This window comes from Phalacrocorax aristotelis, chromosome 5 (assembly GCF_949628215.1).
Source record: "Phalacrocorax aristotelis chromosome 5, bGulAri2.1, whole genome shotgun sequence".
Classification (NCBI taxonomy): Eukaryota; Metazoa; Chordata; class Aves; order Suliformes; family Phalacrocoracidae; genus Phalacrocorax; species Phalacrocorax aristotelis.
Genome location: NC_134280.1, coordinates 69833611 through 69850141, shown reverse-complemented (window position 1 = coordinate 69850141; position 16531 = coordinate 69833611). Strand labels below are relative to the sequence as shown.

Sequence of the window (16531 nt, the reverse complement as noted above, 5' to 3'; positions counted from 1 at the left end):
ACATGCAGGAGGCTCTCAAGGGCTCAGGAGAGACATTCTTGTTTACCTGGCAGCTGGGAGGATGGCTTCACGGGTTAGTCCCCCAGATTTACTGTGCGGACATCCTGAACCTGTGGTGTCATCCAAAGTGGAAGAGACCTTGCAGCTGGAAAGAGGAGGTGACCCCCACCCAAGGGTAGGTGTGGCTGTTCCCCGAAATGTCCAGCCGAGCTCTGCTGGGACTACCCTGCTCTGGTATAAATCACTGCAGCAATGTTACCTTTGGGGAGGCTGCTCTGATTTACACCGGGTAAAGGTTTGCTCCTCTGCGATGGCTAAGATGAAATTTTTCTGCTGGGATGCACTCCAGTACTTTAAATTCAAAAGATCAGAAATCATGGTGCTTATGGTATGTTTAAGGAGCCTGGGAGAAGGAGAGAACACTCCCAAGGAAAGACTAACCCAGCCACTGACCCTGAAATAAAGTGATACTCACTTCAAAGAATATCTCTATAAAGAAATACGCTGCTGATGGAGAATGGTTCTTCAGTGAGACTTCTGATCCTGACACTCATCTGGTGGGGTAAGCCTTCAATTCTTATCTTTAATCCTGTAAAGATTTTATTACTATATTCTGAACCTTTGTGCTATCAGGGACAGAAACCCGTATTTCACATTTTCCTTAGGGTGAGCAGCTTAACTCTGTGCCTCAACTTAAGCAACCGGAGTTGAGTGAGTTTGGCTCAGTACAGTCCCGTGGTCTCACACGTGGTGTTGACTCCTCTCTCAGCTGAAGGGAGAGGCAGGAGCTGCTGGGGTTTTGCCTGCTGAAAATGGGGTGAGAGAAGTCCTTGTGAGTGCCCTAACCACCAGGATGGGACCCTGTACCACCAGGATGCTCCCTCTGAGAAGGCTTTGCCTCAGATGGCATCTTAAACCAGTGAATTCTCAGGCTGGCTCTTTTTTCCCCTTGACCATTCCGCCCCCCCACCCCCCATGCCTCCTGCCAGTGCTCTCAGCCATACCTCCGTCTCACCTGGAAACAAGGTGCAATTTGCAGTCAGAAGCTGCTGTCTGTGCACACTGGGGAGAGCACCAGGTGTGACTTTGTGTTCCCGGACTGCGTCGTGGATCCCGCTTTTGTCTGGGCTTAGTTCAGTGCGTTACAGCTGGTTCACGCTCATAAACGCTCACAGCTATCTCCTGCCGCTTAAATCACTTCTGTAAATCAGGTTTCATCTCCCAGTCCACTTCTGGAAATACGAGGCAATGATTAAAGTCACCGGCGTATCGTGGCGGTTCGTGGTCCCTGCCGGGCTACTGCGGCACGGCGAGGGGAGCTGCGGACAGGGACGCGATGGGCTCGCTTATCGAAAGGCTGATCCATCATTTGTTAAACCCACGTCAGCTCTTTGTACAGGGGACCCTAACGCCATGGCTAGTGCTTTTGCTCTGAATGTCATGGGGGAATCAAGGCAGATTTTAAGGTGTTTAGTCTCTTAACTGTATATTCTCCGAATTGTACCAAGGAAGTGTTCGATGCTTACCTCAGTTCAAAATAACAGCTTCAGACCCAAATTTTGTTCATGGTCTCCCTGGCTGCTTCTCCCCAAGCTTTCTGAGACCGTAATATTAAACTCCTCATGTCCCCAGTGAGTTTTAGGATTGTGCAGCACCCCTTTCCTGTCTCCCTCCTTACTTCCCAGCAAATTAAAGACTGGTTCTTTTTCTTTACCCCAGTGCCTTTTCCAAAACCAACACAGGAAAGCTACACTATTTTTACTCTTATTCCAAGCTATTAAAATTATAGCCAGAAGCTGCTGCCCAAATCGGAGCCATCCTGTTCTGGTGCCTTATGATCGGTTTGAAATGAGGAGGAAGGGAAAAAAAATGTGGAGAAAAACTTCATCACTGGAGGTCAAGGGCAGAGCTGATGACTTGGTCTGTGTTGCCTGAACCCCCACCTGCTGCCATATCCATCAATCTCATCCAACTGTAGGTATCAAAATGGGATTCTGCGATACAAACCAACCTGCCTGGAGGTCTGCCCACAGTGAGAAAGCGAGAGCCCCCCCGCAGTGACTCGCTGCAGGCAGGGAAAGTGTCTGGGAAAGCTGGGATGCTCTTCTTCCAGAAGGGCCCTTCTCTTTCCTTGGGCTGTAAAGGAGGACAAGCTCAGAGCAGATGGTCACAGTGTGGTCCATCCCGCTCTAGCTCCCTAGAAACGAACGGTCTGGGCACCCTGGCTGCACAGGGTGTAAATGATCAAGTTATCCCTGTTCAGGCCATAAGGGCGTGGTTTCCACCATCCTGTATTTCCAGGCTCTCTCCTTCCTCGGTAGACACGAAGCCTCTGAATGGCAGAGCAGAATCTCACCTCGGTGGCAGAGTTCGTTCTCGAGGGCCTGAGTGACCAAGCGGAGATGAAGGCAGCCCTCTTCGTGGTGTTCCTGCTCATCTACACCATCACCCTCCTGGGCAACGTGGGGATAATCGTAGTGATCCGGGGTGACCCACGACTCCACACATCCATGTACTTCTTCCTTGGCAGCCTCTCCGTTGTCGACATCTGCTTCTCCTCTGTGATTGCCCCCAGGGCCTTGGCGAACTTCCTATCGGAGAGGAAGACCATTTCCTTTGTTGGCTGCATGGGCCAAGCTGCCTTCTACATCGTCTTTGTGACGACTGAGTGTTTCCTGCTGGTCGTCATGGCGTACGACCGGTACGTGGCCATCTGTAACCCCCTGCTCTATTCCTCTGTTATGACTCGGAGGTTGTGCATGTGGCTGGTGGTGGGGTCCTACCTTGGGGGTGTCCTGAACTCCGTCATACAGATGACCTTCATCGTTAGGCTGCCCTTCTGCAGCTCCAATGTCATCAACCACTTCTTCTGTGACGTTCCTCCCCTCCTGGCTCTGTCCTGTGCCAGCACCTACATCAACGAGATGATCCTCTTCTCCTTGGCCGGCATCATTGAGGTTAGCACCATCTCCACCATCCTGGTCTCCTACATCTTCATCTTCTTTGCCATCCTGAGGATCCGTTCAGCTGAAGGTAGACAGAAAGCCTTCTTCACCTGCGCATCCCACCTGACAGCAGTGGCTATGTTGTACGGGACGACAATCTTCATGTATTTACGCCCCAGCTCTAGTTACGCCCTGAACACTGACAAAGTGGTCTCCGTCTTCTACACGGTGGTCATCCCGATGCTGAACCCCCTCATCTACAGCCTGAGGAACCAGGAGGTGAAGAATGCTCTGAGGAGAACAGCAGAAAGAATCGCAGTCAGGCTCTGAACCTGCCCCAATAAAACCCGATACAGGATTTCTCTGAGGCTGTGGAGCCTCTGCCCACGGAGATATTCAAAAGCTGCCTGGATGAGGCCATGAGCAACGTGATGTGGCTGTGAAGTCAGCCCTGCTTTGAGTGGGCTGTAGAATAATTTTTGATCAGAAAGGACACGTAAGAGGCCTCTGATCCTATGAATGGCAAGTCATACACATATATATATGTATGTGTACATATATAAAATACAATATTAAATGTACATTATACTATATATTTATTTATAATGAAATATATTCTCGTGTTAAATGTGTACGCCAACACCTATGATACTAATTTTTCTTGTCACTCCCTAGCCTTAATTTAGTTGTAAGACCTGCTCAGTAAATGAAGGGATAGAGGCTGCGCTGGTGTTGGCTTAGTAGAAAAGTGTTTATACCAGAGAAATTATGAATAGTTTCATGGGTGGCATTGGGCACTTGGAGTCTCAATGATTTATGGGTTAGGTCTGGGAGGCAGCTCCTGTGAAAAGCTCTTGGTAGGAAGGATGGAAACACCAGGTCTAAATGGATAAATGTTCACGTTTTAATGCAGTTAAGGGGGTGATGGGGTACGGTGAAAAAGCCAGGTGAATGAAATATAAATTCTTAACTAGGTCTGTTTTGAAACCAGGCTGCTGAGTTACATTGCAGCGTTAAATTGATCTTTGTAACTTTTTAGGCAACCATACACCCTTCTCCCTTCAATTCTCCTTCACAATTTCTGCCTTTCAAAGCCTCGAAACAAAGCTCTAAATAGTATTATCATCTTTGTTTTTAATAAACCACTGTGGGCATAAATTAGAAAACTATCAGTAGAGTTTGCAGCCAGAGATTTGCACTTTGGTGTAAGGCAGTGGGGAAAAGGCATGAAAAACAAACAAGGCAAACAGGGGGAAAAAAAATTGAGGTTAATTTAAAAAAAAACCCAACCCAACAGTCTTTGTTCCTTATACAAGAAGCTACTGCAGCTCCTGCCCCCTTTCACCATGTTCTGAAGAGGAAGGTGTGGTTGCTGTGGCAAGGCAGTGCCATGGGGGGGAACAGTAACCACACTTTCCTCCCCCTCTGCCCCCAAAACTTTTATATTCCTTTAATATTTCATCACTCAAACATAAGAGATGTCCCTGATAATATCATCTTCACAGTGTCGGCTGGGAGGGGGCATGGAGGTGATCGTCTGGGACGGAGGAGGCTCGGTCGGGTCCTGGATGAGGATTTCCCACCTGCGGTCGCTTGACGTGAGCTGTGTTGTCAACAGTGGGAAAACTATTCTCTAATACAGTGAAAAAATATCCCAAACAGTGACGTGACCCTGGGTGGCACCTAGAACTTCTTTTAAATAATAATTTTATTATTAGTCTTACTTTTTATCCCTAAAGTTGACAGCCTGAAGCTGACTCTTACTGTTGCTGGCAAGGCATGACAGCGTACAAATATACCCGTCCTTTAGATGCCCCTTTCCTTCTCAAAAGTTGCATTTCACCTACTTCTGAATAAAATCCATGCCTGTTTATATGTGAACGACTGATTTCTATTCCTTCTGTGTACCATGGTGCTCTGTGGTCAGTCCCGAGAGATGTGAAATGACCATAACAGACTTTCAGGTATCAAAGGGAGTGCTGGGGGGGGCGGGGGGGGCAATGTTAAAGTGGCTAGAAAAATACCGATTGGGATTTCTTATACGTCGCCACCATCTATTGGACATTCTTGGAAATATCTTCTTTTCTATTTGAGGTGAAAACGGCTTTTTTTTAATGGGCTAGTAAGCCTTGGGTAGCGAAGTGGCTTGTCCTTGTTCAGGAACCCAGGAAATCGCATATAAATAAAACAAGACCATCACCTCGCCTCTACAGTTGGCCGAACCCAACCATTTAGTTCGGTTCTTTTCTCAGCAGCTCCCGAGCCTGTTAAAAATGAATGGGGAATGTCAGATGTTTGAACAAGCTTCTGACCGAGTTCCCCTTGCGTTTAGAAATGATGGGGAAAACACAGAAAATGCAGACAAAAACTGCATTATTTTTTCGTCTAATGCAAGTCTTGGGTGAGGCTTCACATCGTATGAAATCTAGATTATCAAATTTGCTCTGCCTTATGAATTATTTTTCTCTTAAATAAGTCAGGGCTAACCATACGCAACTTGAAATGATAATTCCTGGTATTTTATATTATTACCTCCCACATTAGTTGTTTCCCATAGATCTACAGGTCACTCTCAGGAAGGGTCCTTACAGCACATCTTTACTCCTGCCGTGGGTCTCCCCAGTTTTGCAATAAAGGTGAATGAAAAGGCACGGAGAGACCTGAACTTTTATCCCCTGTAGGTGAAGGATTTAATTTCTTGTTGCTGACTTGTGTAAATCGCATCCCTCGCCACCTGAATGCTCCCAGGTGGGCAGCTGCCCTCGGTGCTCTCGGAGGCTGAGTTAAAAGGGTGAGGCTGCCTGCGGAGCTCCCCGGTTGCTGGGTTAGCACGGTGGAGCCGTCCTGGTGACCCTCACGGGGAAGAAGCCCACCCTTCGCTATGAAATGCTGAATGCTGGGGCGGGGGCGGGGGATAAAACCGGGGTCATTCCCTACGAGGTTTTCTTTGGAGCAGATGAAGAGGTGACTTTTGTCCTTTCCTGGGAGGAACCGCAGTCGGTGCAGCCACCTCTCATTTTGGGAGCAAAGTATAGCCGGAGTTTGTGACTGAAAAATAAAGGCAGGTACAACAAAATGAAAAGTAAGGCTTTTTTATTATTATTATTCTTCTGAACATCAGCGTAAACTGAGAAAAGGAAGTGCTGGGTTCCTCATCGCATGCAGTCTGAACTGAGGGTCAAACGCCTCCAAGAAGAGCCGCTCTATGGAAAAAAACCTAGAGGTTTCTGAATGCAGATATTGCACGTGCAGTAGGGGAATGGCAATACCCCATCTTTGGGCAGTTTTTTTTTAGGATGTACGAAACTATTAAAGGCAATATTTTTGAGTTGCTGTTGTTCAAATAACCCCTTGCGGTGTCAGGAACTTTAAAAACCCACTGGCTCTATCTTGACCTGGCAGTGGAGGGTTTCGGGACCTCTCTGGGCTTGGCAGGGTCTGACGGAGGTTAAGGTGTTATTCCCTGATTTGTTTTACCCCCGGCTCCGTGACTCCTGCGAAGGGCAGAGCTCTGGAAGCACGGGTGGACGTTGCATGGGCGAAGACGCGGCATACGGTTCCAGCGGGAGCGGGGAGCAGCTGCGGGTGTAACAACGGCTGCAACTGGACCCGAGAGCAAAGCAGAAGAAATCCCCACTGTGAAAATCCCGCTTCATCCCGTGGCGTCCGCAGGATCCCCAGGACTCGTGGCAGACTGTCCCCCCCTGCTCTGCTTCAGGGCGGCAGAGACGGTCACCCTGAGAACCCAGGGGGGTGCTGGAGGTGGGAGCACAGGGTGCTTTTGCTTCACATTTTAAACCATCCTATTAATGAGGCTTTTTGGCATTCACTAGAAGGTTTGGGCTGTAAGACTCTCAAAACACCAGCTAGCCAAACTGTATTTTATCTCTGCAGATCTGGCACCTTCCTGTTGTTCCCATAGTGAGATTTTAGAGGATAACGTCCAGCACAGGAGCGGGCTAACGGCTGGCTAACCAGGAGGATGCACTGCAAGCCTTGCTCGGCTGTAGAGTCTCAGCAGCAGCCGGTCTTTCTCCTACCCATAAAGCCAGGAGTTAAATCTTGGCAAACACTAACGACAGGCTGCTTGGTGAGTCGCGAGGTCTTGTGCTGGCTCGCCCAAGAGATGCAAGGTCTTACCAAAGCTGGCTAGGAAAGCAGGTGTCCCAAATGAAGGCCCTTTCCCCAGGAGGACAAGGATAAATATTCAGAGGTTTGCTGACGGTTATTTAGCAGAGCATGGACCAACCAGCTGGTTGTCGGCATGAATAAGGGCTAATCCAAGGCAGCAAGGTACGGATTTTTGATTTTATTTATCTCCATGCCAGTCAGTGTCTTCAAGCCGCAGGGAGGTGTGATTCCTGGCGGGCAGCTATCCTGCACGGCACAAGCTGCAGCCCTATAAACTTCCCAGGTTTCATATCTACATCTTGGACCGCTTCACGCCACGCAGTTGGCTTGCCAAATGAGAAAAATAGTGAGGGTGAGCCTCAGCCGGTTGTGAAATTCAGGTCAATTCTCCAGTGGCAGTAGACGTCTGCATTTAGGCAGGTGGATGCTGCCTCTGGGGGAGGATTCGGCTCCAGACCCAAACAGCTCGATTTTCATTATTTGTAACACATCTTCCAGTGCCGTGTGGATGCCTCAGACACTGCTTTGCCTCCAGCATCTCTACGTGGGCAGTGAAAAGCAGCTCTAAATCCCCATTAGTAACACCAGGAGACCAGACATTGTCGCTCACAGGACGTCTGAAATGAGATGTCTGGATGTGGAGATGAACCTCGCCCCTTCAGCAAAAGGGACATCAGATAATGACGACTTTCGAGCGCGGACCTGTTTGTCAGAGGCCAGGCAGCGCACACTCTCGCTTTGCTCTCTGGTGTAACTCTGTCAACCGATGATTAATGTTATCCAGGAGAAATCAATGTTTATTTATTCTATCTGTCGTAGAGTGTGATTTTTAGGAGCTAATGATTTCTCTTGGGTGAGCAGACAGAGCACGCCTGAATTTATCTTTTATCTCCAAGGGAGACATCAGGTCTGAAGCAGAGCGAGGTGAGACAAATCCTGGCTCTTACGACTGCACCATCCTACATGAGGAAAAATTACACTAAGGAAAGTCACCTTTTCCAGTGCTCTCACCTGGAGGAGATCTTCCTGGGACACAGGGAACAGGTATTTATTCCTCATGTACTCACACGGGAGCAGGAGCACTCAAAAGATGAGAAATAATTTCATTTTCCCAGCAGTTACTGTGAAAATCATGGACTGCCATGTGTAAATGCCTTGCGAGGAACTATGAGAAAGCTCTGCAATTTATTTGTGCTTTGTTCTGGAGTGGTATTTCCCTCCTTCCTTGCCTTAAAATACCCACCCGCTTCCAAGCGTGCTGCTGGTGGCTAGATGTGCTTTTCTAAGGCTGAACGGGGAGATCGGCCTCGGGAACTTGAGTTTTTCCTCTCTCAAAGAAAATGTAACTTATATTGACTTAAAGTGGTTCAACTGCTTGACAGACAAAAATTGACATCCTTAACACCATTGACTGATGCTATTAAGCATTTCCATTTGAAAGACATAAAGCGACTGAACTTCTTATATATTCAATATGGTTGAAGATAATTATACGTTTGCATCAGAGTTTATTCTCCTGGGCTTCACAACCCGAGAAGATCTGCAGGTGACATTCTTTGTCTTATTCCTTGCCATCTATGTCGTCACTCTAATAGGAAATCTGGGAGTAATTATATTAATCAGAATCAATTCATGCCTACACACCCCCATGTACTTCTTCCTAAGCCACTTGTCGCTCCTGGATATCTGCTACTCCTCCACCATCATCCCTCAAACCTTGTTGAATTTTTTAGTGGAGAAGAAGGTTATTTCCTTCGTTAGGTGTGCCACTCAGCTCTTCTCCTTTGCGACTTGTGCCACCGCCGAGTGCTACGTGCTGGCTGCCATGGCTTATGATCGCTACGTGGCCGTTTGTAACCCGCTGCTCTACTCTGTGGTCATGTCCCGGAGGTTTTGCGTTGGGATGTTGGCTGGTGCCTACTTAGCTGGTGTGATCAGCTCCACCATACACACAGTTTCTATATTTCTTCTCCCGTTCTGTCGGTCCAAGAGGATCAATCATTTCTTCTGCGACGGACCACCGCTGCTAGCCCTCTCCTGCTCTGACACCCATGTCAACGAGGTGATGGTTTCTGCCGTGGTGGGGTTCAACGTGCTAAGCACCGCAGTCTTCATTTTAGTCTCCTACTCGTCGGTCCTCACCACCGCCTTGCAGATGCGCTCTGCAGCCGGTTGGCACAAAGCCTTCTCCACTTGTGCCTCGCACTTGGTCTCCATGGCTTTGTACTACGGCAGCTCCCTCTTCATGTACCTGCGCCCCGGCTCCAGACACTCCTTGGAGCATGGCGAGGTGGTCTCCGTGCTCTACTCCGTTGCAGTCCCCATGCTGAACCCGCTCATCTACAGCCTAAGAAACACGGACATGAAGAACGCCATGAGGAGAGCAAAAGGTAGAGTCCTCTCCTCCTTGTCCACCCACGGTTCCTGGTCAGCTGGAAGGAGAGGACCACCCTTCCGTGGTGAGGAGGGTTAGATATTGCACCTTCAAGGAGCAGGGACTAAACGCACCTGGAAGCGGACACCTGGAAAATAACATTTCTCCTTGACTCAGGGCTCCGCGCTGTGCTAGGAGGGATGGGACTTCGCCCTCGGAGAGACGGGGCTTTGCCCGGCTGTAGCCTGAAACCTGACAGGGACCGAGTACTGGGCAGAAAGTTTTACTCCAAAGTAGATGTTATTTAAATATGACCTAAAATAAATATTATTTATTATTTAGATAGTATAAAAAAGTAATAATCAACTGAATTTCAGGCTTCAGAGCGCTGAAGGGAGAACGCAGGTGGTGGCTTTGCCCTGCCAACCTCAAAACAGCCAGTGTCTGATCTCTCATGGTTTCTATTAACACAAGTCTTCTGGTGATGTTCCTGGCATTAGGAGGATGATAATTGAATTTTGCAGGAGTTTTAGGTCTAGAGCACCACGTGAGGTCACATGAAATAACGCTGAGACAGTGTTGGTCATTAAAGCACTCATGGTGAATGGGGATGAGTCATATTTGAGCCTCTGCTCAGCCGTGAATTTAATAGGCATGTAAAGGGCCAGGGCGCTGGTGGGAGGGAGGGTTTCAGGTCGCCCTTTGCCCCGAACAGCCACGGTGCTGGTGGTCTGGGGTCGCCTTACGATGGAGATGGAGCAAGTGCAGCACCGCGCGGTCTGGACTTGGGATTTCAAGCCCTGTTATCCACCCTGCAGACGCACACCCTACCCAAGCCGGTATCCTTAGTAGAGTCTTTTGCCTTCTATGTATTATTTTAAAAAAATCTTTGAAATATCTTTTTTTTGTTTAATCCCAAAGTTGAGTGAGGGTTATTTTTCCCCCTCTATTATGTTGCTTTTCCCACTTCACAAGCCTTGTTTTTAGCCCAGTAATGAATGGAGAAGAAATAAATTAAAAAACAGGGGGAAATCCTTTTCCACCCCTCCTCCAGTGCATGTCCGCAACTAATAGTCTGATGCCTTCCAGCAGAAAACCAAATCTACATTAAAGACAGCTCAAGCCACCTCTGTGCTTCCCCATCTTGCTTCCCCACACTTCCACAGCTCAGTACTCTCTTCCACCTGCCCCGTCCTTTGTGTTTTCTAGAGGGCTGGGGCAAAGCTATTACTTAGTATTTGTCCCAAATGAGCTTGAAGAACTGAGGATCTGTTTCTGCCAGAGACACATGGAGCGCTGCACTGCGGCTCGGGCTCTCTGAATTTTTCTAGGAGCACGCTAGTGATGCTCTTACGAGGGCTTTGCTGAGACAGGCACCCGCGAGGTCCCTTCCAAAGGCTGCACGTGGGCGATAGCAGCTGCCTGCGCAAGAAGGGGCTGAGCAGGTTTGCAGGACGCTGCCAGAGGCGATGCTGACACGATGGGTGGGTTTATCCACTGCGAGTGACCTGGCAATAGCAGGGCGGACCGGGACCGGCCAGGCCAGGGTCCGGCTGTGAGCTCAGGGGCAATTTCTGACCAGGAGAACCAGCAGAAAGCACAAAGCTGTAGCCTTGGCTCTGGGGACCTGGAGCCGCGCTAACGACTTGGTGTGGGCACACATACGTTAGCACGTTGCCAGACACGTGGCCCAGCCAAAAATCTTCACGGGACGGGTTTTCTTTAGATCTGTTTCCCGTGTTGGATGATCAGTAAGAGGTCCCTGCTTTCTGTGGCAATCACTGAACCATTTCACTGAGTCACGGCTCTGTACGCCATCGCATGGCTGAGGTGGAAGATGCTCTAATGAAAACAGCAGACTAAGGTCTTTTTTAACATTTAATCAAGGCACACCTTTCACACGTAATGAGCTATACAATTTTGGGAAGAACCCATAGCTTGTATATCGACAAAGTGAATAAATTTTATGTTTTAAAATAAACATCTTTGTTAAACTGTGGTCTTCCTAAAAGAACTGTAGTGAATTATGAAGGAATACAACGGCAACCAGTTAAACCCAGCTTTAAGCTGGCATGAAGCGAAATGCTATAAAGCTTTTAATCAAAGTTTCTGGCGGAGTGTTCAGAAAAAGTAGAGGCGTTTGGACAATTTCCCCGAGAAACACAGAACTTGACGTCTGCAGCGCCTTATTCTGCGTGACTCAGAAGGAGGGAGGAGAATCGTTAACATGCAGCAAAGGAGCTCATCGCTCCTTTCTGCTCTGCCCTTCCCTCCTCTGTGCGTAGGGGTACATCAGGGAAGGCTGCACCCGGTGCTGTAGCTGCGTTTAGGGCACCAGGTGGGGGAAAAACCAGTTCCCCTCTCCATGAGATATCAGGGAGTGCAACCACCGAAATTGCCATGGCCAGCATCACCTGGGGTCTCCACCCACACCCTCTGCCCAAGGCTCAGGGTACTATTTAAGCTCAGCCCTGGGTCTTTGACAACTTTTAGAGCTGTGCCTGGTCCTGGTCCTGGTCCATTCTTCAGCTTTCCTGGCTTGAATTTAGCCCTTGGTTCCATGGATGGGTGCTGCGGGACCGTGCCACACAGGTGAGGCTATTGCCCACCCCGCGTCGTGGCCACCTTCAGCTCCCAGTCTGCCTTTCCCTTGGGGAGTAGCTGGTCCTTGCTTCTCCCTGAGCCGTGTCACGTTACGTGAGTAGTGTGAACAGCTCTTAATGCAAGACAAGACCCTCTAGTGTCCAAGCTGAGGATAAAGCAAGCTGTTATGAAAGGTAAGTGTTACAAAGATCTCCTCCCACCAACTTTTTCTGTGGCTGCCTCTTAGGAAAAATGGCCCCTGCTCAGCTGCATGCTCTGGGTGGGTTTTGGTTTAGTCTCTAGTAGGAATCCACAATGCAGACTCTTAAATCTGAGCAAAAAAAGGTGTGGGTTATTGGTGTAACAATTCAGTGGGTGTGTTTAGGTCATGATTTCTATGGCCATCTAAAAGAAATCAAGCTAGGAGTATTTCTCTTTTATTTCAGCTATAAAAAAAACAACATCTGAACTAAGTCGGATGCAGCCATGTGCAAATTAACGTTAAGTGACAGATGACCTCCCTCTTCTCTCTGGGGGTACCTGGCATCCCAGCTCTCGTTGCTCGAGGTCTCTAACACATTGCAGTCAGTTGTCTCGGCTTTGGAGAGCGTGAGGTTCTGGAGGATGCCTTGGTGGTACCTTCTTGCCTCTACAGCTGTCTGGGGGGAGAGTTGGCTGGCAGGGAATATCACTTACAGCCACCCCGTGACAAGAAAATAGGGGAAAAAATATACTTCTCTCTAGCTAGTTACATTCAATCATGCTAAACCCCTTGCCAAGAGGGAGAAATGCCACTCCTGGCTGCTGCTTCTCCTAAGGCAGATGTAAGATGCAGGTCAGACGAAGCCCACTTCCCTCCCACAGAACAAGCCTGTCTGGCTGAGTTAGATGTCTTGCAGCTGCAGGGAGCAAGGGGTAGGATGGGATCCATGTGGGTGGCTGAGAGTGCTGCTATGCTGTTGGGTACAGGCAGAGACAAGCCATAGCTTTCATTCCCCAGGGATGAAAATGCCTGGCGGTTCAGCAGGAAAACATCCCAGCTGCTCGGGTGGAAGTCTCCTCCAGGTGTGGAGGTAAAGCAGAGGAGGTTTTTCAGCACAGACACGGCTATGCTGCCTCCAGGCTGTGATGTTGTGGTCACTCAACTGTTTAGCATCTCCCTGATGCTAGATCACAGCACTTACAGCTCTCATCCCCTGGCAGCTCAGTGGTCTCTGCTTCTCCTCCCTTTCCTTGCTTCCCACAGCACAGCCCCCTGGAAGGAAATGAGATTTATTTGTTTTTGCCCCTTGGAGTTAGCCCAAAGAGAGGTGGGGGCTTTTGCATATACATCCCCAAAAGGCCTCCAGTCCTCCTTGAACTTGCCTCTGGAGGAATCGCTGCTTGAATCAGAGCAACTTCTTAAGAAGCTCAGCTTAAGAGGGAAATTTCTTATGAGCTTATTTCTACCACCTCCTATGATTTTGCATAATTTCACGGGGTGGGGGGGGGAACCCGGGAGATGACAAGGAAATGTCTGTCAGAAGCCTGTAATGACAGGATGTTTGGTAACATTGAGTCTCTGCAGACTTTAAAGCATGTTTAAGATTTGCTGTACCTGCTTCTGTAAATATATGTGGCTCCTCACTCCTCCAGAGAGCTGACATGAGTCTACTTGAAAAGAGGAGCAGCAGGAGCTTTATCAACTGACTGGGGTCAGCTTGGCCAGCAGGCAACTCCCAAAAGTGTTATTTGCTGTCGCTTTCCTAAGTGCATCCTTGACCTCCTTGTTCCTCAAGCTGTAGATCAGAGGGTTGAGCATAGGGACGATCAGGGTGTAAAACACGGCGGTGACTTTCTCCATCTCCAGTGAGTACTTGGAGGCCGGTTGCATGTGGCTCAGCCCCGCGGGCACGTAGAACAAGGTAACGGTCAGGAGGTGGGAGGCACAGGTGGAGAAGGCTTTGTGCCTTCCTTTGGCAGATCTAATCCTCAGGATGGAGAAGAGGATGTAGGCATAGGAGACGATGATGATGAAGAGCACAGACATGGAAATGGTCCCGTTGAAGGTTACAAGCAACAGCTCATTCAGGTGGTCATCAGAGCAGGTGAGTTTGAGCAGAGGGTTGGTGTCACAGAAGTAATGGTTGATGACATTGGGCCCACAAAAAGGCAACGGCAACAAGAAACACGTTTGGATTAGCGAGTTCAAAATCCCCCCTACGTATGACCCGGCCACCAGCTGAACGCAGACCCTCCCGGGCATAGAAACAGCGTAGTGCAGCGGGTTGCAAATGGCTACGTAGCGGTCGTACGCCATGGCAGCCAGCAAGAGCACCTCCGTGGTCACAAACGCAAGGAAAAAGAAATGCTGGGCAAAGCAGGCGGGGTAAGAAATCGTTTTCTTTTCTGCCAAGAAGCCAATAAGCAGCTTTGGAGAAAAGACGGAGGAGTAGCAAAGATCAACAACAGAGAGGTTGCAGAGGAAGAAATACATGGGAGCGTGCAGGCGGCGGTTTGTCCTGATCAGCGTGATCAGCCCGAGATTGCCTATCAGGGTGATGAGATAAATCATTAAGAAGATTATGAAGAGAGGAGCCTGCAGCTTAGGCTCGCTCGTCAGTCCCAGGAGGAGGAACTGGGTCACCGTGGTGTGATTGCCTTTAGCCATGTTACTGTACTTCGCGACAGCGTGCCTGCTGGAAGGAGGAAAAACAACCGGGGTGAAATAAGAAAGAGCAATGGCACGGCTTGCATACGGTGCTATCTGCAAGTACTGTATTAAAAGTGTGAAGCTTTGATACTCGAGATAACACCTGACTGTGCTTGGGTTCTCAGTGAATCCTCACAGGCAGAGCAACTAACCCAAAACCTTTGAGAAATTGCATTTTGTCCTCACTCGCTGTAATCATGAGGCTGAATTAAAAATATTAGGTCTTAAAAAAACCCAAACAAACCCCTGTATTGAATGATTTGAAAACCGGAGGGTTGAAGAATTTGCAAACTGGTTGTTGTGTCTCATTAGAAAATGAGGCAGGAATTGGAATAGGAGGCAGGGAAGGGGAATGTGCTTCATTTTCCCCATGCCCAGACTAAACACACACGAGTCACGATGACCCTGGGAGCCCTGAATCCCTGGGTGCCCTCTCGGATCAGCTTTGCTGGATGCCCAGCCACCCACACCAGCTCCCCGGGCGAGCTGCCAGGGACTCGGGGGGGGGGTCACTCGGCAGCCAGGGACAGAAATTCCTCTGCTGGACAGCCTGTTCTTGCTGGGCTGCCTCATTCCTGTCCACAGCCTTGGTCAGGTTCCAGCACAGAGGGAAATATTCCCCCCAGGGTTACGAATCATAACAAAACAGGGTTTTATTACACTTAATTCTTATCTGCTCCAGGTCAATTATTATTCGCCTGTTTTTCTCCACTCGAGGAGGGGAAGGAGGGCGCTTTCAGGCTGCTCCTCACAACTGTGAGACTAATAAACGAGTCATGCTAATGTGTTATATATGTAATAGAAAGCTGTTAGCTGTACTCGCAGGAATTCAGGAGGTGAGGAGGAAAAATAATCACTTATCAGGAGGCTCCACAGGGCAGAAAGAAAACTGGTGTCTTCGTTTTCAAACCACGCAACACCTTGCACACAGTATTTTTTCCCTGTTACTCACTTTTTCTAGCGGAGCATAGCAGGTGTTAAGAATCCTTCCGATGCCTGGAAGACTTGCTTCTGGTATAAAGAGTGGTACTGGTATTAACGAACAAGAACATCAGTGTGATAAAGAGCAGTGGAAGTATTTGTTTAGAACAGAAAATGTATGGGGAAAAAATTAGTAGTGAAAATAACGTGACCTACAGGGGGGGGGGGTGATGGTGGGGTACCTGAGATGAAGAGGAGGGAAAGAGGACTTTAATTCCAGCTCCGCAAAGCTGCCACCGCATCAGTAAAACCTCTTTCACCTGGATCACCCCTGCAATTCCCCTCCTTCAGCAGGGAGAGAGGATAAACTATTTCTTGGCATTATTGAGACCAAATGCTCAGCTGCCTCCTGATTCTCAGAGACACCTGTAATACCTTTTCTTTTTCAAAGGCGTGATTAGGACCTACTGAAATAGCACAGGCTGCCGCTTTCCCTCACTGCACGCTGTCCTGGGGCAGGGGAGGATGCCGTGGGCGATGCCTGGCAGCTTTGCTCGCACACCAGGCGTCGGTGGGAGTGTTACTTCATCGCCATTCTGGTTTTAGCGGTTCCCATCAGGGCGGCTATCTCACGCTGGAGATGTTGCTGCCCTCCCCTTTCCTGGTATGAAACCAGATTCCTCCTTATAGCTCTGTAAGAGATGGAGTTTTCACTTTACAAATATTTAGGGGGTTCCAACATAACAGAAATAGCTGGTAGGATATTTCTGGGTTTCGGCTGCAGCTGCTTTTCCCTTCCACTCAAAAAAAAAAATGATCGTTTAGAACGCGCAAACATCCTTATATTCACGAACCCGTAACAGATCCACCCAACCCTACTGCTGG

At 48.8% G+C, this 16531-nt stretch overlaps 3 protein-coding genes across 3 annotated transcripts; 2 read left to right on the top strand and 1 right to left on the bottom strand.

Annotated features, from left to right (window-relative positions):
• The first annotated feature begins 2321 nt into the window (after window positions 1-2321).
• LOC142058093 (olfactory receptor 5G9-like) lies at window positions 2322-3275 on the top strand. Its single transcript, XM_075095221.1, has one exon. It carries the CDS (start codon window positions 2337-2339, stop codon window positions 3273-3275), a length of 939 nt encoding a protein of 312 aa, XP_074951322.1. The 5' UTR covers window positions 2322-2336.
• A 5272-nt stretch (window positions 3276-8547) lies between these two features.
• Window positions 8548-9549, top strand: LOC142057055 (olfactory receptor 5T7-like). The gene has a single exon (XM_075092536.1). It carries the CDS (start codon window positions 8551-8553, stop codon window positions 9547-9549), a length of 999 nt encoding a protein of 332 aa, XP_074948637.1. The 5' UTR covers window positions 8548-8550.
• Window positions 9550-13714: 4165 nt separating this feature from the next.
• Window positions 13715-14752, bottom strand: LOC142057054 (olfactory receptor 5J3-like). Its single transcript, XM_075092534.1, has one exon. It carries the CDS (start codon window positions 14681-14683, stop codon window positions 13715-13717), a length of 969 nt encoding a protein of 322 aa, XP_074948635.1. The 5' UTR covers window positions 14684-14752.
• Window positions 14753-16531: the final 1779 nt, after the last annotated feature.